This window comes from Oryctolagus cuniculus, chromosome 21 (genome assembly GCF_964237555.1).
Source record: "Oryctolagus cuniculus chromosome 21, mOryCun1.1, whole genome shotgun sequence".
NCBI classification, from domain to species: domain Eukaryota; kingdom Metazoa; phylum Chordata; class Mammalia; order Lagomorpha; family Leporidae; genus Oryctolagus; species Oryctolagus cuniculus.
Window position 1 is genome coordinate 15,507,704 of NC_091452.1, and position 25,390 is coordinate 15,533,093.

Sequence of the window (25,390 nt, forward strand, 5' to 3'; positions counted from 1 at the left end):
CTTCCTCCGCTGCCCTCCCGGGCCACAGCAGAGAGCTGAACTGGAAGAGGAGCAACCGGGACTAGAACCCGGCGCCCATATGGGATGCCAGCACCACAGGCAGAGGATCAACCAAGTGAGCCACGGCACGGGCCCCAACCATTGTTGTTTGATGCTGGTTGTGGTGAGAGCACCTTGAACATCCTCAGGGGTGGCAACCACGACCCTGAAACAGAGACCCAGGCCTGTCTCTCATCAGCTGAGTGACCTTGGCCTGGTCAAGGTCTCTCAACCTCAGTTCCTCCTCTCGGGATGGACCGATGCCTTCTTTCTGGGATTTCTGTGTTATGTGCGAGGACAAAATGTATAAAATCCACTGCTGTGCCTCAGTTCCCTCCCTTAGCCCCTGTAATGTCCTGAGAACAGAGGCAAGGCCAGGTAATCAGAATCCCAAGAGACCCACCCATCTCGGATGAGCTGGAGGTCCCTCTGCCCGGCCTCTTGCACCCCTCAGTGCTCCTAGACCTGGGCAAACACGTGCTCCCCAGCCTTGAAGGTGGAGGGTGGGTCCTCACTCCAGAGCTTACAGACCACACAGCCTTCTCTGCTGGGCAAAAACCGAGTTAATGTCGTTCCTGAACTGCCTGCAAAACGTTTAGGTAAATAGGTCCTAAGGTGAATTGATCCTGTTGATTGTGTGTGTGTGTGTGTGTGTGAGAGAGAGAGAGAGAGAGAGAGAGAGAGAGAATAAAGATGACCCCCCAATACCCACACATACACATTAGATTAGGTAAGTATGTAACTTTCCCAGAGCTGGGAGGAAGAAGAGGATACCCAGCTCAGAGTCTGCTCCCTTCATGTCCCTCTGTCACCACTGGGAGAGCCCAGGTCAGCTACGGTCATAAAGGAAGTACCAGCAGATAAACCCCTGCCCCTGCCCAGCCCCCACCAAGGAGCCAAATGTTCCACCACTGGCCCCACCTCTACTGCCAGGAGCAGTATTGGGAAAGTTCATGGAAAATGCATTTTATGAAAAATGGATTTATGGATTTCAAAGCATTTTTGCACCAAAATAAGTTTTTCTTTAAATTTCATTTGTCCATGAACTTGTTGAAGTCTGTTAACCGAGTCATTACTCTTCCAGCATTTCGGTACCGTTGCGATAACACTGACCTCTGCTCCTCTAAATCGTGAACAGAGGGAGCTAATGAATCCAGTGAATCTTGACCCTAAAGGAAAACAGGTCATCGGGGCTGGCACTGTGGTGCAGCAAGTTAACACCCTGGCCTGAAGCACTGGCATCACATATGGGCACTGGTTCTAGTCCCAGCTGTTCCTCTTCCGATCCAGCTCTCTGCTGTGGCCTGGGATAGCAGTAGAAGATGGCCCAAGTCCTTGGGCCCCTGCACCCACGTGGGAGACCCAGAAGAAGCTCCTTGTTCCTGCCTTTGGATCGGTGCAGCTCCAGCCGTTGCGGCCAACTGGGGAGTGAACCAACAAATGGAAGACCTCCCTCTCTCTCTGCCTCTCCTCTGTGAAACTCTGACTTTCAAATAAATATTTAAAAAAGAAAGAAAACAGGTCATCGTGCCCCGAGTTTCTCAGTGTTTGTTAAGCCAGGTACCCATGCTACAAACTATACGGTGAGAAAAATGTTCTCTAGTCATGCATGCTTGGGAAGTGCTGTGAACTGCCTGTCTCAGAGATTCCTGGCACGGTAGTATTTTATTCTTTTAAAAATTTTTATTCGGAAGGCATAAATAGAGGAAGAGAGAGACAAGGACACAGATCTCCCATGCACTAGTTAATTTGCCAGATGCATGCAATAGCTAGGGCTGGGCCAGGCCAAAGCCAGGAGCCAGGAACCCAATCTGGCTCTCCCACGTGGGTGACAGGAACCCAGGTACTTGTGCCATCACTGCTGCCTCTCGGAGTTTACGTTAGCAGGAAGTTAGAATCAGGAATTGAGCCGCGGTTCAAAGAAGTTGATGTGTAGTGTATGCTGCTAATTTCTGTGATATAAATACCCCCCACCATAGTCACTTCCAAGCTAACAACATGATAGCACACTGGGCATGGAGTTGGGGAGAAATCTGCACAGTTGGCTCAGCATCCTACTGAATCCACTCCTCACTGCCAGCTGGACCGTGACGAATCCAGCTCCAAAAGCCCCTCGCTCCTGCACCAGCTGTTGCAGGAATCAACAGAGATGGAGACAGGCATGCTCACTGGGAAGGGCGGCACCTGTGAGTTAGTAGGGGAGGCGAGACTGGGCAGAGAAAGGAGTTAATCTGAGAAGCAGTCCGAATCCCACAGCGGGCCCTCGAGCTGGATGGTCCTGCAGAGAGGTCCTGCTTTGGGGCAAGAGGACGAGAGCCTGGTGCCGGTGCAGCAGCCAGTCCTGGGATGCAGGCGTCCCCCAGGGAGAAGCCTCCCCTTTATTGGGGGAGCTCCCTGTGTGGGGGGAGCACCTGCAGAAGAGCTCAGCCATGAGCCCTCCTCTGTCAGCAGCAGCTGGGGAGACAAAGGCTTTCCCCCGGAAGAGAGAGTCAGGATGGCACAGTCCAGGATCCACTGGAACGTGGGTCTGGGACCGCACGCATGGTGAGAAGGAGCCAAGGGGTCCTGATAAACGACCCAGTTATTCGACAATGGAAACCCTTTCCCTCGCACACAGCAGTGACGCGGTAGCCAGTGGAAGTCACCTCGGGAACTGATGACCTCACTGAGGACCTTCAGGGCCCAGGTGAGGAGGCCAAGACGAGAGAGAGAGAGAGAGAGAGAGAGAGAGAGAAGCTGCCTTGCCCGAGATCACACAGCCGCTGGCAGCAAAGCGGGGATTGGCGAGCTCCCCCAGGCCTGTGGTCCACATTCCACTCCTTCCTTCATGGGTTTAGTGTTTGGAAAGGCATCAGTCTCCTACGTTGGACTAAAGGTTCCATAAGAGCAGGGGCCATGTCTGTTTTTGATGGCTCATGTTATGGCAGCCTAGTGCAGTGCCTGGGAGGTACTTAGTGCATAACAAGTACTTGTTGAATGAATGAATGAATGAATGAATGAATGAAAGCTTCAGAATTCCTTTTGACTCTTTTAGAAATCAGGATGGGAGTAGAGGAGGGACAGAGTGATAGATGCATCGCTTTAAAGACCGGGTGTCTGGACTAAGTCACAAGGGAAGTTGGCTCAGTACAACGCGCACAGACCGGGCTTCTGCCTCCTGAGTTCCCTGCAGGCTTGGAACCAGACTGCATGAGTTCAAACCCAAGCGACACCACTTACTGACTACACTGTGCCCAATTTCTGTGATCCTCCAAGCGGGGATTGCAAAAATGCCTTCTCCCTCTCCCAGGGCTGTTGTGAGGATCAAATGAATTAATACATACAAAGCACTTGGAACAATGCCTGACACACGTTAAGTCCTCAGTAAACGGCAGTCGTATGCTTTACCTCATCCGTGCTCCCCGAGTGACTGTAACTGTTTTACAGTATGATTGTGACTGCCTGACTTTCTCCCTGAGTCCATCACTGGGCCACAGGGCCACAGGCCAGGCTCAGCGTCATATCCAGCCTGTTGTACCAGAGTTTGACAACAGCTGGGGCAACTACGATATGGGAGGGGAAAAAAGTCAGGACATTCCTTCCTGGGGGAGCTGGGCAGGTGTACCTGTTAGACTGGGATTTCACACTGATGTTCAATCTCTTCCTCCTGTGATTGCTGAACGAGCCACTGCTCTAACGAATGTACCCACAGGCTGCACCGCTAGGCACTGGTCCACCACCAGTCCTGCACACATAAGCCCCGTAGTTCTTCAACTTTGTGTTGAGTTATAATGTACCATAGGAAAGCATACAAATCACTAAGCGTACAGCTCCATACACTTGTGTTGAACGAGCATATCCACGTCAAGGGCAACATCACCAAAGCCTTCCAGAAAACGTCCTCGTGTCCCCTTCTCACCACTGACACCCCAAAGGAACCACCTGCCTGGCTTCTGACGCTTAGACGCGCTTCTCTTGTTTTGAATTTCCCATAAACGGAGTCGTGCCGTTGGCCCTCTTATTGGGCCTGATTGCTTGCACTCCCTATCATGTCTCCAAGACTTGCCCTGACCGCCTCTCGTACACAGAACTGGAGCTCCTCGCAGTTCCTGTGTCGTTTTCATTGTGTGACGGCAGCATGACTTCTGCATGCCAGCACCGATGGACATCTGATTGTCTCCACTTCGAGGCTGCTAAGAATGGGGCTGCTAGGCAGGTGTTGTGGTGTAGCAGGTGTAGCCACCGCCTGCAACACTGGCATCCCATGTGGGTTCCAGTTTCACGTCCCAGCTGCTCCACTTCTGACCCAGCGCTCTTCTAATGTGCCTGGGAAAGCAGCTGAAGATGGCCCAAGTACTTGGGCCCCTGCCACCGATGTGGGAGACCCGGATGGAGTTCCTGGCTCCAGGCCAGAGTGATGTGGCCATTTGGGGGGTACATCAGCAGAGAGAACAGCATTCTCTCTTTCTCCTTTCTCTCTCTCTCTCTCTCTCTCTTTCTCTCTCTGTGTGTGTGTGTGTGTATATATAACTCTTCCCTTCACATATACAAAATAAATCTTAAAAAAAAAAAAAAAACAGGGCTGCTATGAACATTCCTATACCCCTTCTTTGTGCTCAGCATAGGCGTGTGTTCCTACTGGGAATTTACCTGGAGATGGAACTCTTGTCTTCGAATTTGCATGTGCTCAGCCTCAGTACATAGTTCCAGTCTCCCAAGCCCCAAGTTTAAAAACTTTTTAGCATACACAAGCAATGCAACCTAGGAAAATCAGAAAATCTAGGTAAGAAGTAAGCAATAAAACCATCCACAATTACCCTACCCAGGAATCACTCGTATTTTGGTGTGTCAACTTTCAGTAATTTTCTAGGCAAATCTATATATGTGTGTGGGTTTTTTTTTTTACAAAGAATGATTCTGCATATACTACTTTTTTATTTAACAAAAGATTGTGAACATCGTCCCCAAACTCAGTAAATGTACATCCACTCACAACTTCTTTTTTTTTTTAACCTTTCATTTGGAAAATGTTCAACTATGAGTGGAGGCAGACGGAACAATAAAATGAACTCCTATGTGCCAGATACTCAGATTGGGGATGGTCAACTCGTGGCCGGTCTCGTTTCATTTTCACATCACCCTCTGCCCCGTTATTTCCAAACATTCCATCATTTTACATGTGAATGTTTCCATAGCTGTTAACCACCGGGGCCAGCACTTGGGCACAGTGGGTTAAGCCGCTGCCTGTGATGCCAGCATCCTATATCATAGCACGAGTTTGAGTCCTGGTTGCTCTGATTCCAATCCAGCTCCCGGATAACGCACCTGCTTTTCCAAGGTGCATTTCCAACACCAGCACCGAAAGTAGCATAATTTATGGAACCAATCTCTCCTCCTTGGAGTTCTTGTTTATTTCCACTTTGCTCTCCTTTTATGCTTAGATGGACACCGTCAGGGTCATATCGTTATGTACTAAAGGATAAATTTCTTAGGATAAATTCCCAAGATGCACAGCGTTATTCTGCCCACTCAGCGGACTTTGTCTAGGTCACAGCCCGTTTCAGCTCTGAGACAACACTCACCACCCATAACCGCTTGCAACAAAAGGAACTTTGCTCACAAGAAACCATAGGCAGCAAGACACAGCGTGCACAGAGGTCAAACGAGCTTCCGTCGTGGCTTGTGGCCCCTTTGGCTGTAGCATGCGCAGTTCATGAAGAGTTACGTGGAAAACAGAACATTTCCGGGCAGTGTCCAGTGGAGCCAGAGGCAGAGCCAGCCCGGACCAGGGATCCACTTCCCAGCCCTGGGATTCCGCCCAGGAGCACCCTGGGCCTGCAGCTCCTTGATGGCCTTCACCATGGTGAGCCCGATGTGCGGGTCTAGAACCCAGGAACCCTGCTCCACGGCGGGGCTCGGACCCCTGCCCCGTCTGGACTTTCTCCATGTGAACTGGTGTTTTCTGCAGGCAGGATTTCTCCTCAGACAAAACGAAATCTGTTTAAAAAGCCAGGGAGCCCACAGGTCCGCCTGTGCTGTGCTCAGGGGCCACACACAGGATGCCCCACCGGGCAGGAGGGGACACCCCTGTCATTCATCCAACCCAGACCCGCCTGGGTGCAAAGTAATCATAATAACAGGATCGTGGGCAGTTCAAGCCCTGTTATTCCAAAATTAAGGCTTAGTAAATAACGTTTCAACAGGCATTAATTTCCTCTCAGTTCTGTTCCAAAAGTGCAGGCAAACAAGAATCGTCTTTAAAACCAGCCTCCGGGCCGGCGCCGCGGCTCACTAGGCTAATCCTCCGCCTAGCGGCGCCTGCACACCGGGTTCTAGTCCCGGTCGGGGCGCCGGATTCTGTCCCGGTTGCCCCTCTTCCAGGCCAGCCCTCTGCTGTGGCCAGGGAGTGCAGTGGAGGATGGCCCAGGTGCTTGGGCCCTGCACCCCATGGGAGACCAGGAAAAGCACCTGGCTCCTGGCTCCTGCCATCGGATCAGCGCGGTGCGCCGGCCGCAGCGCGCCGGCCGCGGCGGCCATTGGAGGGTGAACCAACGGCAAAAGGAAGACCTTTCTCTCTGTCTCTCTCTCTCACTGTCCACTCTGCCTGTCAAAAAAATAAAAATAAAAAAAAAAAAAAAAAAAAAAAACCAGCCTCCCCGCACCTCCCCTCACCTGAGCTAATGTGTCGACGGACAGAATCACACAAGGAGCCCTCAGAAAGTCCAGAGATGCATGTGATTAAAAGAAAATACTATGCACAGATTTCTAAAACAAATTTTTGCATCAAAACAGAATTAATTCCATTTTTCTATGGCTTTTTTGAAATACCCTCATGGATCCTGGCTTTTGGAGCTAGCCTGAACCTCGACTCCACCGTCTACTAGCTGCTTGAGTATGAGCAAGTTACCTAAGCCCTCAGTGTTCTCATCTGTAAAAATGGGGATAATAATAAACCTACTTCATAGGGTTGTGGTGAGTTTAGTGAATTTAGCTTCGTACGCCAGGCACACAAACGTTACGCACACACATCCAGAGCCCGTAGCTCTGACGACTGCTGTATACACTTCGCCCCAGCTGCTTGGCCACACCACACGAATTCTGTCCGTTCTGGAGGTGAGATTTTCTTATCACGCGTGCAGGGACTCAGAGCTGTCTCACTGGAAGAGAAAAGGCTGGGCCAGCGCCGTGGCTCACTTGGTTAATCCTCCACCTGCGGCGCCGGCATCCCATATGGGCGCCGGGTACTAGTCCCGGTTGCTCCTCTTCCAGTCCAGCTCTCTGCTGTGGCCCAGGAGTGCAGTGGAGGATGGCCAGGTGCTTGGGCCCTGCACCTGCATGGGAGACCGGAAGGAGGCACCTGGCTCCTGGCTTCAGATCAGCGCAGCACGCCAGCCGTGGCAGCCATTTGGGGAGTGAACCAACAGAAGGAAGACCTTTCTCTCTGTCTCTCTCTCACTGTCTAATTCTGCCTGTCTAATGGAAAAAACAGGCTGAACAAGAAGCAGGCCTACGTGGGGTGGGCGGTTAGCGCCACGGTTAAGACCCCCGTGTCCCACTGCAGAGCACAGTGCCTGGGTTCAGTTCCCGGCTCCAGCCTCCCACTAATGCAGACATGGAGAGGCAGCAGTGGCAGCTCCAGTGACCCTGCCCTGGCCCCCACCTGGGAGACCTGGATGTGGAGTTCCCAGCCTCAGGCTTGGGCTGTTGCAGGATTTGGAGGCTGAAGCAGAGACAGAGGTTCGCTCTCTTACTCTCTCCCCTTTGCAAAGAAATGAAGAAACCTTGCTAAAAAGAGATCCACCCAGACCTCCTTCCTCCACACCCACAACCCCGTCATACTAACCCGGATCGTGAGGACCATTTCTTTGGGCTACAATTTTATGTCTCTTCTTGTCTTTTTTCACTTAGCCCCATGTGCCGGCACCTGGTGTGCCCCTGAAGGAGCTTCCCATCCCCTCCCCCCAACTGTCCATAAACTGCAGGTTTGCCAGGTGGGAGGAGGAGGTCCATGCTTACTGAGTGCCTCCCTGCCATTCTTCTCACAACCACAAGGTGTCTCCATAGAGGTCGGGGCTTCCAGGGTCTCCCAGGCCACGCAGGCCATGGGCATAGACATCTCTGCGGGGCCACAGCATCCCGGCTATCAAAACCCATGGTGCTGGGGTGGGTGCCCTGCTTCCCCTGGGCTCCAGGGTGCACTTCCCCTCTCGGTCTGAGAGCGGCTGCCCTGCCGTCTAACCAGAGAGGTTTTCTGATCCTTTTGCTGACACCCTTGTGGGAAGAACACAGTCTATGTCTGCTTTTGCTAATGAGATGCCCAGCTAGTTCCACAAGGCACCTCAGTCAGTGTGCGACGAGGTGAACAGAAAGGACTCCCCGAAGTCAGATGACCCCCGTCCTCCCCACGGCGCCGTCCACCCCACCCCGGGGTCAGGAGGATGCCTCAGCAACTTGCCTGAACTCCCTCTCCCCCAGATTCCCCATGAAGACAAGAACAAAGCCGGCAAGAACACCCAAAGGGGCACTTTCCTGCCCTGAGCCACAAAATGCGGGACAGGCAAATCAAGCAGCCCGAGGAGCGCCGGGAGTGATGATGCTCCAGCGGCCCCCGTAGCTGCGGCTGCCGCAGACGGTTTCGGGGGTCGGGCAATTCTGTCCTCCTGTTCTCAGCAGGCCCAGGGGTCCTGTTGGAAGAAGCAGCATGGCCCAGCCTTTCGGCACGTCTGATTGTGTGTTTAGCTTTAGGACCCGTTCAGGGTCAGCCTAGCTCCGAATGAACAGGTGCGTCTCAGCAGAACAGGAGTGCAAAGTTAGGGAAACCGATTAGAACCGTGTTCCACAAGACAGCCTTTGAGTCAGAAAAGCTTACGCAGGCTTTCATTAGATAAAGCCAGACCCACGCGGTAAGTTGACACAGAAACCTGTCTTCATCCCTGCCCAAGACAGCTTCCAATGCGCATTCACCAAAAAGCAACCCCTAGATGCTGGGGACTTGGAATAAGGGTCAACTGTTAGCGCAGCCCAGGGGTGGACGGGAGCAGGGGTTGTGGGAGGAGGCAGGTGTACCAAGGCAGAGGCCCCCCTGCACAGTTCCGGGGGAGTCGCTTGCAGTGTAGGCTTGAGGGTGAACAAGGCCACCCAATGCAGAGCGTGGCACCCGTGGCGGCCTGGGGTTGTGCACCGAGCACCCTCTACGGCTCTGAGCCCAAGGGGCTGTCCTTTCTGGTCACAGCACCTCCACCTGCCTCGGGAATCCTCTTCCCCCAGTTCCATGCTTCGGGTTTGAATGGGTCTGACCAAGAGGCAGGACAGAGCCTGTGACCCAAGGCAACCCCAGGGGACAGTACATCCCCTGTGCAATGGGCACGTGAGCCCAGGCTGACCCCCGAGACCCTGGGGGCTGAAGTAAGGGTGTGTGTGGAAACTGGGGGAGAAGAAGCTGAGGGCAGGAGCAAATGATGAACTGAAGTCCGTGCCCCTAAAGAGTGACTGTGAATTTCAGGAGATAAAAACAGGAGCTTCAAGAGACGAGCCAGGAGCGTAGGGGCCGAGGGGAGGCGAACCCCACGAGGTTCTGAGTGAGAGTGTCTGTGTGCTGGATCCCCAGACACAGCTTCCAGAGGGGCCTGCGTGCCCGTGTGTTGGGGCTCACTGACTGTGAGCCTTTTTCGAGGTTCTTTTTCCCTTTGGAAGCGTCTGGTCTAGAAAAGGCGCTAGGAGATGACCTGGTGCAAGGTTGCGGAGAGGGGCAGGTGCCTGGTGCGGTGGGTAAGATGCCATTGGGAACGCCTGTATCCCGTATGGGAGTTCCTGGCTCAAGTCCAGGCTCCACTTCTGTTTGCACCTTCCTGCTGATGCATAGACACCAGGAGGCAGCAGGTGTGGCTCAGAGCCCCCAGTCCCTGCTGTGCCAGTGGGGGTCCCACATTGACTTCCCTGTTCCTGGCATTTGCGTGGCCCAGCCCTGGCTGTTGTAGGCATTTGGAGAGTGAACAAGCAGATGGAATGTCCCTCTCTCTCTCCTCTCTCTCTCACCACCCCAGGCGATCTTGTGCCTTATCCCGCTGTCTGCTGTCTGTGCTGAAATCGTAAGGCAGGACTGCTCTGGAACCTGCCCACGTGCACTGAAGGAAGTGTCCCCCGCACGCAGCCCCATGGGGAGTGCTCCTTCCCTTGCAGTCCTTAACCATGCCTGGTCATAGTGGGCGCTCCAGGATGGGCCCACCTTGCAACTGCAGGCCGGCTGCTGACCGCCTGCCCTCATACTAAGCCTCTGTCTCCCTACACGGACAGGCAGGAGGGCGCCGTGGAGAAGCAGGTGCCTCCAGAGTCTTCCGTAGTCAGACTCACAGAGACAGAACAGGAGCGTGGTTGCCGGGAGATGGATTTGCAGGTAGCCCCGGCAGAGACAGCAGGAGCTGCATTTGTCCAGAGGTACAAAGGCTCCGTCACGCGAGATGAATTATGTTCTGCGGATCTAACATACAGCGTGGTGACCACAGGCAGCCACGCTGTCACGTATACTGGGAACCTTAGCAAGTAGATGCCATATATATATATATATATATATATATATACACACACATACAAATCATCCAGTTGTGCACCTTACACATCTACAATTTTAAAAAAGGACTGCGGTTCCAGGATTCGGACAGACCCGAGCCCTCTTCTCGTTGTGTGATTTGAGGCAAGTGGCTTCGTGGCTGTGAGCGTGGTCCTCCCCACGTCCTTGAAGCGAGAACAGCTCCTGCCGTGTCAGGCTGTGGTGGGGATTCAGCGAGACAGCGGGAGTGAGGCGCAGGGCCCTGCGGGACCCTCCAAACGAGTTCTCCACGGCCTGACTGTCGCCACGATGATTTTCCAAGCCCGAGCCCTCTGTCCTCAAGGACACTTGGCTTCTGCAAGGCCCTTCACAAGCCGTAACTTGCTGCTGATATGATGGGGTAAAGAGACAGGCTCAGGATGGGGAGGGGAGAGAGGGGAGTGGGAAGAGGCGCGTTAGGCTCCTTAACAAGGCAGCCTTGGCCCTGCTCCCTCTCTAGCGAGGTTCGGAAACACGGTTGCCTAGAAACCAGTGCCGTGGAGGGCTGCGGATGCCTTCCGGAACTCACCCTAATTGGGATGCATATAGAAGAGTTTGTTGACACTTGGCAGGGTTTTTATTTCTTCCTCCAGAAGAGATGCAGCACTCTTAAACATGTACAGATGCTGACTCGCAGGAATGAAAGAGGAGCCCTGAACCAGGGCACCTGCTAACCCTATAGAAGCTGGGGGCCGGGGAGGGGACAGGCAGCCTCAGTCAGCTTCCTCCAACAAAATGACCATTTTAAATCACAGCCGCTACGCTTGCATTTCAGGACATTGCTGGGGTCCAGGGCTGACTCCAGGGCAGGATGCTGTGTGTATGAGGGTGTGTGCGCGCAGCGTGCATGAGAACAGGGAAGTCACAAAAGCTTGCAAAGCCCATGAGATTCCGCCATCAATCAAAGCCCTACACGCGCGTGCTGTGTAACCTGATTTTCAGAGCTGGATCCGTGCTCCCTTTGGGGGTGTAAACACCACCGGGAGTCATGTAACCCAAGGTAGGTCAGAGACCGCGTGCAAGCTGGAGAGATAACGTTCCTGAGAGGCACAGAGACAGCCTGTTTGATTTGCTCACCTCCTCCGGAACACGGCTCAGGTTCCCCAGTGGAAAAGGCACCTGTTTCAAAGGTATCCATTTAGCTCTACAGTGTTTGGATCATCCAGCTTCTTCAAACACGCTGTTGTCGCCTGACCCGTCCAAAGAGAATGCAGCTGCACCATGGTGGTGGAAGGTGGTGTCCTCTTGCAGAGAGAGAGAGAGAGAGAGAGAGAGAGAGAGCGCTGCGTTCAGTTAGGATTTTTAAATCCAAGAATTGCAAACAGTTTGATTATTCATGCAATAACATTTTAGGGGTCCTCCCTTTGTGCCAGTCATGATGCCAGGTTCTAAACACACTGAAAAGATTCAGAGATGGTCTTCACCCCCTCCAACAAGGAGCTGAGGCCAGTCGTGGGGGTTGGAGGGAGGGCTCGGCCAGACACATCAACCAGCAGTTCGTGGGAGCACTGATTAGGGGTGCCCAGCCCCGACGGGACACGCAGAGCTACCTTCCTGCAGAGGTAAGGGGCTGAGGCTCCTCTCTGAGGAAGTTTTAGAGGATGAGAGAAGTTAGCCAGGCGAAGGGGCGCATTCTAGGCAGCGCGTGAGCTGGGGAAGTGCACAGTTGCGAAGCAGAGTCTTTGGCACTGCTGGAGCACCAAATGGCGCGGAAAGGTCTAAGGAGGCGGGGCACGCCCACTCTTGCAGAGCCCTGTTGGCTGCGCTGCAGGGTCTGGAGGTGCCCCGTGGTATAGGAGAGGGCCAGAGGTCTGAGGCTGTTGGCGAGTTACGAGAGAGTGGCAGGTGTCCAGGGGAGAAGTGACAGCTTGATGTCAGCGCCTGGATGGGAACCAGCAGGTAGAGCCCTGAGAGAGAGCAAGGCCAGGCCACACAGAGGGAGAGGAGTCACTGAAGGACTTCAAAGAGCGAAGTGATGCATTGGTCACAGGAGGCACCTCTTCCTGTTCAGGAAGAGACCTTGGGTGCAAGGTGGGAGACCAGAGGATCACGGGAGCACAATGTTGGTCATTGCACTGCCAAGATTTTGGAACTTTTTGTCTGCTCTTAAGTTCCTTGGGTGGCACCTAGTACCCTAGTGCCTAGTACCTAGTACCTGAGAGAGTGACACGGGGCTGGGCATCCTGAGCCCCGCCCCCACCATCACTGCCCTGGCTCTGCCTCATCCTTGCCCTGTGAACCCCTCTCCTCTCTCAGCCTCAGCTCCCTCAGCTCTGCAAAACAAGGGCTCAAGGCTTTCACCTCCAAAAGGCTCAGTCTGGCTTCCAATTGAGGATAGACGTCACAGCAGTGGTTTCCAAGGGCAGGTCACACCCGCCCCAGTGGAGGGCTTCGGCTCCCAGGTGCCAGTGAAAGCACAGAGACTTTGAAGGCAGGGGCCGACATTTGTGCCTCCTTTGTCAGCCTTGCACAGGGCCTCGTGCACTGTTGGTATCCAGTAGACACATCGGGAAGGTAGGCACTAAACGAATTACCTTGGAAAATCAGGCGACATATATGTAAATAGGGTTGGCAAGTTGCAAAGAGATTTAGATTAGATACTGACAGTAAATGCACGACTCACGAGATGCACGGGTCTCTTAATTGTCGAGATGAATAAGAAGAGAATCGACCTCCAATAGGAGGTCAAATAATCAGCCTAATCCTTATCCACGAAATTAGTTAGCTGCTTTCTAAGTTGGTGATCGAAAATAATATTAAGTCCCCAATTATGTGCCAAAGGAAGGGTGAGAAAGGGTGGAAGTAATGAGAACAATATGGTGTCTGCCTCCAGGGAACTTAATTTCTACAGATCCGTTTAGCCAAAACTCAGGCTGCTTTGCATAGAGATACAGCCTGTTTTGCATCTTAATTTCACTCGTCAGCGTACGTACTCATTTCATCTATGTATGTATCCTCTTCTACTCGTGGCCCTGGTAATTAGCAATAATATGATTCGGTGGCAAGGACCAATCCTTCCTCTTTACAAAGCCGTTTTGAACATCCAGTTTAGAATTGTACTGTGTGTCTGCAGGACAGATTTAACATCTTGCGGCCGGCGCCGCAGCTCAATAGGCTAATCCTCCACCTGCGGCGCCAGCACCCCGGGGTTCTAGTCCTGGTTGGGGCACCGGATTCTGTCCCGGTTGCCCCTCTTCCTGTCCAGCTCTCTGCTGTGGGCCGGGAGTGCAGTGGAAGATGGCCCAAGTGCTTGGGCCCTGCACCCGCATGGGAGACCAGGAGAAGCACCTGGCTCCTGGCTTCGAATCAGTGCGGTGCACCGGCTGCAACGGCCATTGGAGGGTGAACCAACAGCCAAGGAAGACCTTTCTCTCTCTCTCTCTCTCACTGTCCACTCTACCTGTCAAAAATAAAATAAAATCTTAAAAACTGCTTTTCACGTCTGTTTCCTCGTCCGCGTCGATCACAGCCAATCAGGTCAGAGGAGAAGCTTCCGGAAGCACAGCTGAGACAGGCCCGGGCTCAAGCCCCTGTCCAGCGGGAGGTGGGGGTGGGGAGGGGGAGGCAGTGATCCTGGCGGTGGCAGAGGTACTGGTGGTAATGATCATTCACTCCTACTTGATGGAACAGAGTGGCTAATTATTCTGCCCGTATCACACAGAAAATCGCTAGTAGACTTGGAATCAGAACCTGGCTTTGTAACAGGCGTGTGTCGGTGCACACACCGCCTGCAGGTTGCAGATTCGCCTGTCTCCCAGTGATCCCACGGGTGTCTCCCTCTGCCGCGTCTGCCCGCAGGGCTGGGCGCCCCTCAGTTTCTCCCTCCCACCTTCCCTGTTCCTTTTCTCCACTCCCTTTCTCTCCCCCTTCATTTTTGTTAGTGAAGATCTGAGAGACAGACTCAATTCTTAACCATCCAGAGAAGAAAACCACTTAACATAATTAGGAGGTTTTTGCATACAACTTCTCATTCAGGAGAGCAGAGGTTAATTCCCTGGCCCTTTAGCTTAATACGTCTCATCGCTTACATGATAGCTGAGCGTTTATCCTGCTACCACTATGCACAGTGCCTTCCCAGACCTTTGTGAATTACTTCATAATGCAATTTACTAAATCCCAAAATAATCGCGGTCTAATTAGATGCCTCTTGCCATCACCCGCAGAGGAGAAAACCTCCTAGGCTTGCCACTCGAACCGTGTGCCACTTGCCAGGCGCCCACGGGGCTCACAGCCAAACCACCATCCCAGCTGTGCACCAAGCAAGGCAGTTGTTTGTGCTAGCTGTCGTTCATGGTGATGGTGATGATGGTGATGAGGGAAAGGAAGAAAACAACGAAGATGGACTCGGTTTAACCTCCCGTGTTCTAGGCCCTGTGCTAAGTGCCTCTCACATACGGTTTTTAACAGCATCATTAGGCTAGGTGACCATTTATAAGGATTTTACAGATAAGGAAACTGCACCTCCAGGAAGTCAGACACTCCAGGCCACTCACTTGCTGAGTGACAAGGAAATGATGGCCGGTTAAAACCAGAACAGACCATTGCCAATACCATGCATTGCCCTCAGGCAGCGCTTTGAGATCCGGCTGCGCAGGCTTTAACGCCAGCCCCGGTTCCTGACCCTGTAGTCAAAGCTTTGAGCCTTAGTTCCCTTGCTGGCCGGATGGGATGTGGCAGGGGTCCAGTGAGATCACACACATGAAGTGCTGAGCAACGCGCTGAGCTCAACCGTGGCTCTGCACCTCCTGTCGTGCCCATTTCCCGCCCACTGTGCCCCCTCCCCGGCCCGCCCAGCCCTCATTCCTCACCGGCTCACTCCTCCTGCCACCCAGTTGCCAGCTGTCTGTCCCAGGCACCCTCACTGGGGACCCCTCTACTGCTAATGCTCATGGAAGACTTTCCTGCTTCTCCATTTCAGGTTCTGTTCCCACGTACCTCTCCAAGCATCTTTGCCTAACCCGTGTATAGAGCCAGTTTCTCGCTACCTTGCCTAAAATCCTGAGAGGAGCTGACTGCGAAAGGCAAAGGTTGATTTTCACCCATGGTTTTATAGGCTCACAGTCCAAGATTGGACAGCCCCATTTGGTCTGGCCTCTGATGAGGGTGCCAGATAGTAGATCATGTGCGTGGGGGGTGGGGATCACCTGGTGATTTTAAGATGGGGGGGGGGGCGAGAGAGACAAGCTGGGCCAAACTCAGCTTATATAAGCAATCCTCTTGCAAGAACTACCTCCCAAGGGCATGCCCAAATGACCTAAGAACCCTAGACTCACTGCCCAGACATCGTAACTGTTCCAAGCCTCCAACCTTATCCCATCAACCATTAATGTTAATCTATTGACTGTTAATAAGAGACTTTGAGGCTCAAACATCTGCATGAGTTAGGGGGCCAAGTCACAGTCAAGCTATAGCACCACGGCCCGTGATTCAGCCAAGGATGATGGCGTTTTCAATGTGTGAATCCTGACAGCTTGGGCAAGGGGGCCGGGAGGCCGATTGAGGATTGTCACGTGGAACTGTGTTCTGCTACACAGTGACAGAGCCCTGGCGTCACCACGGCTTAAACGAGATAGAGTCGCCTTCCTCAAATAAAGATTTGCCTTCGGAAGGGAGGTGGCCGGTACTGCTACGATAGTTCCATGGTAATCTAGCACCCAGAGTCCTTCCACGTTTTAATCCACAACCCTTAGTGCTTTTTTTTCCATCCATAAGAACTCCTCATGATCATAAAAAAGGCTGCTTTGCACACAGTCCCGTAGGCAATCAGCACAGGGTTCGGGAAACAAAGAAGGAAGACGGGGAACAGGTGCCAAAGGGCCTACACCACCCAGTTTTGTCAACTTCATTCAAAGACTTTTCCTAGAAACTTCTCCTAACCACTTCCACTGGGCCCTCATCAGCCCTGTAACCTACTTTCAGGGGCACCTGCCAGGGGTCGGGGGAGTATATATTGTGTTGAGTTTTTCATGTAGGCATATTGATGCCCAAGATAATGTGGCCTGTTACAGAGAAAGCAAAAGAAATGGGTCTTTGTTGGGACCTGGAAATTTCTTCTATTGGGCGCGAAGGGGAGAGGAAGGAAAAGAAACCCAACGCGTGCCAGCTGCCTGCTCTTGGCCAGGCTTTGTCTTCAAGGAGCTGACAGTCTAGCAGGAACGGCAGGCGGGTAGATAGGCAGCAGCCACAGAGTGTGATGAGGGTGATAGTGGGGAGTACGCGGGCAGGCACAGGGAACTGTGGGTGCATTTGGTTTAACCCAGAGCTGGGGGATGGGAGGAGGGAGGAGTACAGACAGTCGACAGTAGGCAGCTTTTCCTAACCCTTGAAGGAGGACTAGAAATCAGCAGAGTGGATATGGTGCTGCAGGGACAGAGCGAGGCACCTGCGACTTCCCGAGGTAGAGGAGCAGAGCCGTGGCTGGGCGAGTGGTTCGAGGCTGAGCCCAGATCCTAGAGCACACTGCTGCCCTGAAGAGGAGGAGTCTGGACTTCCTCCTGGGAACACTGGGAAGCAGGTGGAGGACTGGGGTGGGAGGAGGGGGGCGTGAGGAGCAGAGTGATGAAGTTTGCGTTTCGGAAAGAACCTGGTGGAAGGAGAAAGACCAAGAGTAAAGGAAATAACAAGCGATGGTTCCGGGCTAGGGAAGAAGGTGGGGTGACATTTACCAAGTAGAATCGACATCGCTTCATGGTCCCTCAGTTTGGAAATGAAGGAGAGTAAAGAAACCACAAGTGGTATCTCCATTTCACAGGGGAAGCAAATTGGTTTATGCGTGATCTCTGAATTTCACGCCTTGGTCAAAGAAACTTTCTACCTCGTGCTTTTGTTCCAGCTCAAACAGTGGTCAGCAGACAGTGGGCGCCACTTGCCCACAGGCACCTCACTAGGAAATGCTGTGCAGATGTTGGGAAGGAGAAGCAGCCAAAGCAACCTCCTCTCCATTTAGAGTCAAGTTTCATCTTAGGACCCACAGGAGCCCTTCGAAGAGTCCTTCCCTTTGGGCTGAGTCACCCAGAAGGGAGAGAAATCAGTCTGACACCTGACTGGGCAAACTCCCCCATGGCTGGGCATCACGGTTAGCAACCGCTGGGCTGTGATGCAGTAAGAACGCGGTTGCAGGAAGCACTAAGAATATGTTTGCAATCAATTTGCTGTATACACAATATGCTACCTGTGCAATCTTCCGTGTATGTAGTTGACCTTTATCTCTGGCAATCTTGTCCTATAAAGAAGAGTGAAATCCTCCATTGCAAATCATTAGCGCTCAGGAAATGGCTTTAATTTGCATGCTGACAGAGATATTAACTCGGGGGACGGGGGTGGGTGGGAAATAATACAACACGTCCTTTTGTCTGAGAGGCAGTTCAGAAATCTGTGTTGTGACTACTGTTGACTGAAGTTCAATTACTGTAATAAATGTATTCCAAATTTCATCTCAATCGCATTTGCATTTTAATGAATGATTCTCACCTTCTTGTCAGTTTGGCAGCCAGGCTAGATTTATTAAGTTATTGTATAAACAGGGCATTCTAATGCAGAAATTTAAATGCAAAATATTTGCTCGGTGCGTTTGAACTGGGGCTGCGAGTTATTAATTTGCCCACCCTGGAGGATCTGAGGATGACGACTCAGTTCCCTCCATCCCATCGTGCCGTGCTCATCTCTCCCCTCCCCCCCCAACCCTGCCTCTGGAATCCGTACATCTGGGTGGGCTGACACAGCAGGGTGCAAGGCAGCCGGGCTGAAACAGGCTGGCCAAGCTGCCAGCCTTCCGCATGCTGGGAATAAGCCGGTTTATTTTGCTATTATTTGAAGACAGTAAAATTTGTTAAGTGGAAATTTCCCATGTAGGCAATTCCCTTCTGCGAACGAGCAGGACATCCCCGAAATGGGCTCGCCAGGAGTGTTTGTCTTCGTGTCATGCTGCCTTCCCCGTCCAAGCACACTCAGCTTTTATCGTCCCATATTTCTTGTAAGCAGAGACCAAAAAAAGTGAAACCCAGCTGGATGGAGAGCCATAATGCTATTACAAGTTCTGAGGGTTTTTTTTTTTTCCCAAAGTACATCTGGGCTATTGGTTTTTAATGAAGTTTTGTGGGGTGCTTTGCTGTAGTTCATCCCATGCGCCCCACACCCCATAATAGTAAGGTTGGCCATGAGTTCCTCTCCACACCTAGCGGGCTGCTTGCAAGGCCCCTGAGCACAGGGCTGGGACTGTCTGTCTCCGGTGAGCTCCAGCCCTGGGTTCCCTTGGGACCCCTGGGATGGAGTCTGGATGGGAGACTGTTGCAAGCCCGGTGCCCTCCTGCCATACAGATCCGCCTAACAAGCCTCTCGGAGTCACTGATTGCTAGCAGGTGTCATAATTCTTATCTCCAACTTGCAGCCAGGGGACTAGGCTCCTAAATAAAGCCAGTTGGAAGATTTCTGCTTGTTTTTTTTTTTTTTCCAAGGTGGGGAAAGCTGGCTAGACCAGTACACATCAGTCCGTATGTGAATCACCAATCCAGGATCCTGTTCAACATACAGGTTCAGCTTCAAGGAGTCTGGGTAGGGCCCAAGATTCCGGGATTCTAACAAGTCCCCGGGTGCTCTGATGCAGCTGGGCCACGCCGGAGCAGCAGGCAACTAGACGACGCCTCTTCAGGAGGAGATGCAAAGCTATAGTTGAAGGCTAATACGAATGGCTGTCAGGAGTCTGGGAGGCCAGCTGTGTGGATAAAACTAATCCCCCAGAAAGGCCTGGAGCTCCCCGAGCCTATCGGAAAGTTGCTCAGAGGCTTAATCGGATCCACTAGCGACTTCTCAGGAGGAGGTATTAATTACATCACACTCCAGACTGCACCGCGATTTCTCTCAATATGTATGCTATCATGGCTGAGAAAGGCACATTGCCCTCCGACCGCCAACGTGTTCACGGCTCTGGGCTTGGAATGCAGTGTTCGCCCTTCATTCTGTTGGCGTCCCTTTTGCTTCTTCATGACTCATACATAACTGTGCGTTTCTCCATGGATGATGTATTAGTCACCGAGACGCGTCCTAACAAGCTGCCCCCCACCCTGACACAGTGGTTTGCCGTCTGTAGTTCTTTCATGTTCACGTGCGCGTGGGCTGCCTTAGCGGTTGGCTGCTCAGGGCATGGGTTGCTCAGTGCAGAAAGATCGGTTATGTGCCTCTGTCACCCTCCAGGGTCCTGTGAGCTTTGATGAGCATGGTTCTCGCGGATCCAACTGGGAAGGCTCAGCCCACGCATGCACTAACATCCCCTCAACCCAAGAAATCTCCTGGTCAAGTTCAAAGTCAGGGGCACTGGGCGATGGCTCCCATGCCTGAATGTGGGGGATGGGGATGTCCCTGCTTTGCCGCTTTCCAGCTGTTACGACCTTCCGCACTGACTTAACCTTTTCCCCCTGTTTGCTCGTCTGTGACTCATTCCAGAGCTGACAGTCCCAACAGCAGCTCCCTGTGACTGAGACCTGTGCACTGGACACTCTACTAAGCTCTTGGTGCCCACCATCCCAGTGAGTCCTCCCAATAGCGCTTTGAGGCAGGGACTAACTTTTCGCCTGTGTGAAAACGAAGAAGACGCTGTGGGTCAGAGCGGATCCCAGTCTGTCTGACAGCGCGAAGGAGCCTGGAGCGGGGCCCAGAGCTACGTCAGGCACCATAAGTCCACTTCTGCATGTTCTCACTTCTCCCTGGAAGCAGATAAGTCTGTCCCACAGAGGTTGATAGTAGAACCAAGATCAGCAGAGGCTGGCGAGGGTAGGGCTGGAGAGACCATCGGTGCCTAACACGGAGGAGGAATAACTCCTAATGTGCTCGTGGGGCGACTTCAGTTGGCCACAGCTAACTGCCCACTACAGAGCAGCTGATAAAGGATTCTGAATGTTCCCAGCACAAAGAGACGAGGAGCAACTGTGGCAGCGGAGATGGCCAGCACCCTAATGGACACCCAGTACCGCACGTGCATGCAGAGAGACGTCACACTGTATCCCATGGCTGTGTATGCTTGTTCTGTGTCAATTCAAATTAAAATGGGAAAGGCCTGTACACCTGTGCCAGAGCCTAACAAAGACCACTGCACACGTGCCCCTCGAGTCCCAAGGCACCTGGACTTCCAGCCCCAAGGAGCCCCGCATCTCCCAGTGCCCCTGACTTTGAACTCGACCAGGTAATCGTCGGGCGGCACTGAGCCCCCGTCCGTCACTCATGGACACACATGCAGACTCCTATACAGAGAACACAGGTCCCTTTAAAAAGAAACTCAACCCCTCCCATACCTCTGCTGAGAGGGAGTTGTACTGGGTGGAGGAAGACTCCCAGTTTGTGATCTGCCCCTCCCCGCCACCAGCCTGCGCAGTAATTATCTTACTCCCCATCATTCCCCGAGATGTTAGCCCAGGGAGTTCCGCAACGTGCAAAGCAGTAAGCAGGAGGCCCTGGGTGAGTGGATTTAAAGGCGAAAACTGCTCTTCCTTGCAAATAGCTCCCTTCGCACAAATAGCCTGGTAATCAGCAATAATGATGAAGACGACGTAGGGGACATACAGGGCATTAAATGGGAATTTGCTAAAATATCAAGCATCCGTCAGTGGGCCTGTGTGGTACCGGGGGAGCAGTTCCAGACTCGCTGGGTAAACAGCCCACGGACCCGAGTTCCCGGGATAGACCCGTGTGTCTGACCCAGGGACCCAGATCCTCCCCAGCCCCGTGCACCCAGCAGGCAAATGTAGCGACTGGAGCTCTCAGCTGAAGAGAGGCTGAAATTTCACTGCAAAGCCAGCTTGCCAGCTTCCCCAGACGGCCCAACGTCAACTCCCCCGCGCCCTTTCTGCAGAATTCAGACAGGCAGGCAACCATCACTCCGTCTGCATCCGGGGCGCGTTGCAGACGGGGCTCTGCACGGCCAACTCCCTGTACAGATCTCTAAGAGAACAATGTGCTTCCTAGTCTCAGCACCAGGGGTAGCTCGGCAGCTTTTTAAAACATCCTGTGGCCATTAGGAATCACCTGAGGGTCGGATTTCCTTCTTTGCATTGGCCACCAGTGATGCTCAGGGCCGAATTTGTGTGCTAGCTCAGGTAACACAGATTTTGATACTTGTCTATCTTATTTTGTTTTCTTGTTTTTCCTGTCTCCCACCTCTCTCTCTCTCTCTCTCTCTCTCTCTCTCTCTCTTTCTCTCTGTCTCCCTCTCTCTTTTCCACTAATCTTTTTTGGAATAAGGTCATCAGTAAGCAAAAAACAAGCAAAAAAATTCTTAGCCATGTTTTACTACAAAAATAACCAAGAGGGAGGACTATGACTCCCTTGAGGATGTGTTTATCTGTTTGACCCCAGTGTCTCAAACAGGACTTGACACAGAACACGTGCCCAACACAGAACTCACAAGGAGTTGTCTGATCCTGTGTGGTGTGCCCATTGACTCTCAGGGTGCTAGCAGGCAGCGTGTGCCCCTCAGTATTTGCTGATGATGGGATGATGGTGGTGCAGAGGGGCCGAGTGACTCGTCCAGGGTCTCCGTTAGAAGGAAGTGGATCCAGAACTTAAACAAAGTCCATCTGACTTTGGGAAAGGTTCCCGCCCCGCAGAGGCGGCACTTCCCAAGATGGTGGGACGTCGTCTTAGCAGAACTCACCTTTGTTAGCTGCTTTTAAACGCCCGCCGCCCTCTCTCTCCCCACCCGCCTCCAGTTTCCTGATCCAGGCCGTGAAGATAGGCCGTGGGTATTTTACCATCCTGAGGGAGGAGACGGCCATGAAGAAGAGGCAGCAGCAGCTTCAGAGACTGCAAGAGGAAGAAAGAAACAAGTTCCAGCCCGCCAAAAAAGTCTCAGAAATCCTCTACGGGGACTCCCTGTTGGTGTAAGTGCGTGGGGCGGCTGTGGCGCCGAGCACCCTGGGAAGGACCCTGGGGAGAGAGCCCTGCCCGGCTGGGTGGGAGCGGCAGCCGCTCTCCTGGAGCGGGGTCCCTTTCTCAGCCTCCACGCCTTCCTCTCCAACCTCACCTCTGATATCAGAAAATCTCCTGGAAATGTCTGTCCTCCTCCCCGCGCTCAGGGGCTGGTCCCTGAGCTTCTGACTTTCACCTTCCTAGACTTCTCCCATGCTGTTCCTTGGGCTATAAAATGCCCTTCCCTGCATTCTCTCTTTCTCTTCCAACTAAAGTTCTTTTTTTTTTTAATTGAAAGAGTTACAGAGAGAGAGAGAGAGAAAGAGAGATCTTCCAACCACTGGTTTACTCCCCAGCTGGCTGCAACAGCCAGCCCTGGGCTAAGTGGAAGCCAGGAGCTGTGGGGAGCAATCCGGACTGGACTGAGTTACTGGAATTAAGACTTATTCTATGCAACTGCTCTCCCACAATATGGCGCTGGGAGAGAAGTGAACAGCTTCCGCACAGCTGCCTCCAGTTCAACTAATAAACTGTAGGACTTGCTCCTGATTGGAGGAGAGCAGCGTACTCGGCGTGTGGGCAGCCGAGTTGGGATTGGCGGAGGAGGACTATAAAGGAGGAGAGAGACGGCATGCACGGGGGAACATCTAAGGGGAACATCTAGCTGAAGGAACACCTGTGCAGCCCCCGAGACGAGCCGGCCGGCGGTGTGCCGCTCCCCTGCGGAAGTAGGGAATGTGGCCAGGGGGAACTGCCCTTCCACGGAGGTGGAAGGGATAGTAGCCAACCCGGGAAGAACCAGCAGCAAACCCGGGGAGGGCCGAGCAGACGAAAGAACAGCGCAGGGTCCTGTGTTGCTCCTCCACGAAGACGGGGAGCGACAAGGAGCGTCATCCAAGTCTCCCATGTGGGTGCAGAGGTCCATCTTCCACTGCCTCCCCAGGTACATTAGCAGGGAGCTGGCTCTGAAGTGGAGCAGCCTGGACTTGAACTGATGCCCATATGGGATGCACGCAGCGGCTTTACCTGCCACGCCACAGCGCTGCCCGTTCCCCCCACCCCCACTAAAGTTCTCATCGTTAAACTCCCAGCTTGGATGCTGCCCTTGGCAAACACTTCCCGGGTTTCACCCCAGCTGTCTCCTGGGCACATTTGTACCCTCCTGGGCACATTGTTCCCATGACGTCCATTGGTAGGCGAGTTTGCCCGATCACACGTCAACACCTCTGTTCTAAGCCCAGGCCAGCGTCTGCACAAAGCAAGTGCACCAACAGCGTGTGTCAGCGTGTTGAGTAAAGTAGGCCTCTTTTGGCAAAGGACCTGTGATTGGGGAACTCCATCAACAGACTGCTCCACTGTGAAATGTTCTCCCAAATAATCGTAATCATAATTTTTTTTTGGACAGGCAGAGTGGACAGTGAGAGAGAAAGAGACAGAAAGAAAGGTCTTCCTTGGCTGTTGGTTCACCCTCCAATGGCCGCCGTGGCCAGTGCACCATGCTGATCCGAAGCCAGGAGCCAGGTGCTTCTCCTGGTCTCCCATGGGGTGCAGGGCCCAAGCACTTGGGCCATCCTCCACTGCACTCCCGGGCCACAGCAGAGAGCTGGCCTGGAAGAGGGGCAACCGGGACAGAATCCGGCGCCCCAACCGGGACTAGAACCCGGTGTGCCAGTGCTGCAGGAGGAGGATTAGCCTAGTGAGCCGCGGCGCCGGCCGTAATCATAATTTAATCATAATCCAGGTTGATCTCCAGTCCACAGATCCCAAAAACTCCCAAATCTGAAACTTTGTGAGTGCTCACGTGACGTCACAAGTGGGAAATTGCACACCTGACCTCAATACAATAGGCTGGAACACAATAAAAATAATTAGAGAATCAGCTCCAGATGATGTTATAGAGTAGCTATGAACCCCAAATGAATTTTGTGTTTGGACTTAAGTCTCATCCCTAAGATATATCATTATGTATAAGCAACTATTTCAAAGCCCCCCAAAATCCCAAATCTGAAACGCTCTGGTCCCCAGTGCTTCCAATGAATGATATCTGACCTGTAATGAGAACATCCAGGGCTGGCCTTTGGTACAGCGAGTTAAGCCCCTACTGGAACTCCAGTGTTCCACACTAGAGCAGCAGTTCAGGCCCCAGCTGCTCCACTTCCCATCCAGCTCCCTGCTAATGCGCCTGGGAGAGAAGCGGATGATGGCCCAAGTCCTTGGGCCCCTGCCACCCATAGGGGAGACCCAGGTGGAGTTCCAGGTTCTTGTCTTTGGCCTGGCCCAGCCACGGACATTGCAGCCATTTGGGGAGTGAACCAGCAGGTGGAAGATCCTTCTCCCTCTGTCTCTCCCTCTAACTCCACCTTTCAAATAAACAAGATAAATTTCTTTAAAGATAGATAGCAACCATGACAATCAAAGTAGTGCTGCTAATGAGAGTTTGCTGAGTGCTTTATGCACATTTGCTCGTCTAAACTTCCAATCATTGCTGTGAGAGAGGAGCTTGTTAGCACTATTTGAGGGATTTAGGAATGAGGCTTAGAGATGTTCTCTCATTTCTCCCAGAGTTGTTCATTACAAAGCACCCCTGAGTGTGAAACTCGGGGGTGCCAGAACTCCATGGACTGTGCCATGCAGTGTGACCCAAATTCGGGGACACTTGGCTTGTGCAGACTGAGTCACGCACGCCCCCGGATGCACGGGAGGTGCTGCAGGAGGCAGGGAGGAAACACACGGCAGAAGTGGCTGCCTTGTCGCCATGACCATGATGGAGCAGCCGCCCCGAGCCCAGCTGCCTGCTAGAATCACCCAGAGTTTTGTTAGAACAGCGATGGCCAGGCCACGTCCCCGGCCAGGTATTCCATGCTCTCGGCAGCGTCGCGTGTTCGTGGTATT

General features: G+C 52.9%; 1 protein-coding gene across 1 annotated transcript in view; it reads left to right on the forward strand.

Moving 5' to 3' along the window:
• Positions 1-25,390, forward strand: part of CCDC60 (coiled-coil domain containing 60) — a 189,723-nt gene that overhangs the window by 91,986 nt on the left and 72,347 nt on the right. The window contains exon 3 of the mRNA XM_051826621.2: positions 22,300-22,470. Within this exon, the coding sequence (XP_051682581.2) occupies positions 22,300-22,470 (171 nt within the window). The remainder of the gene's footprint in view (positions 1-22,299; positions 22,471-25,390) is intronic.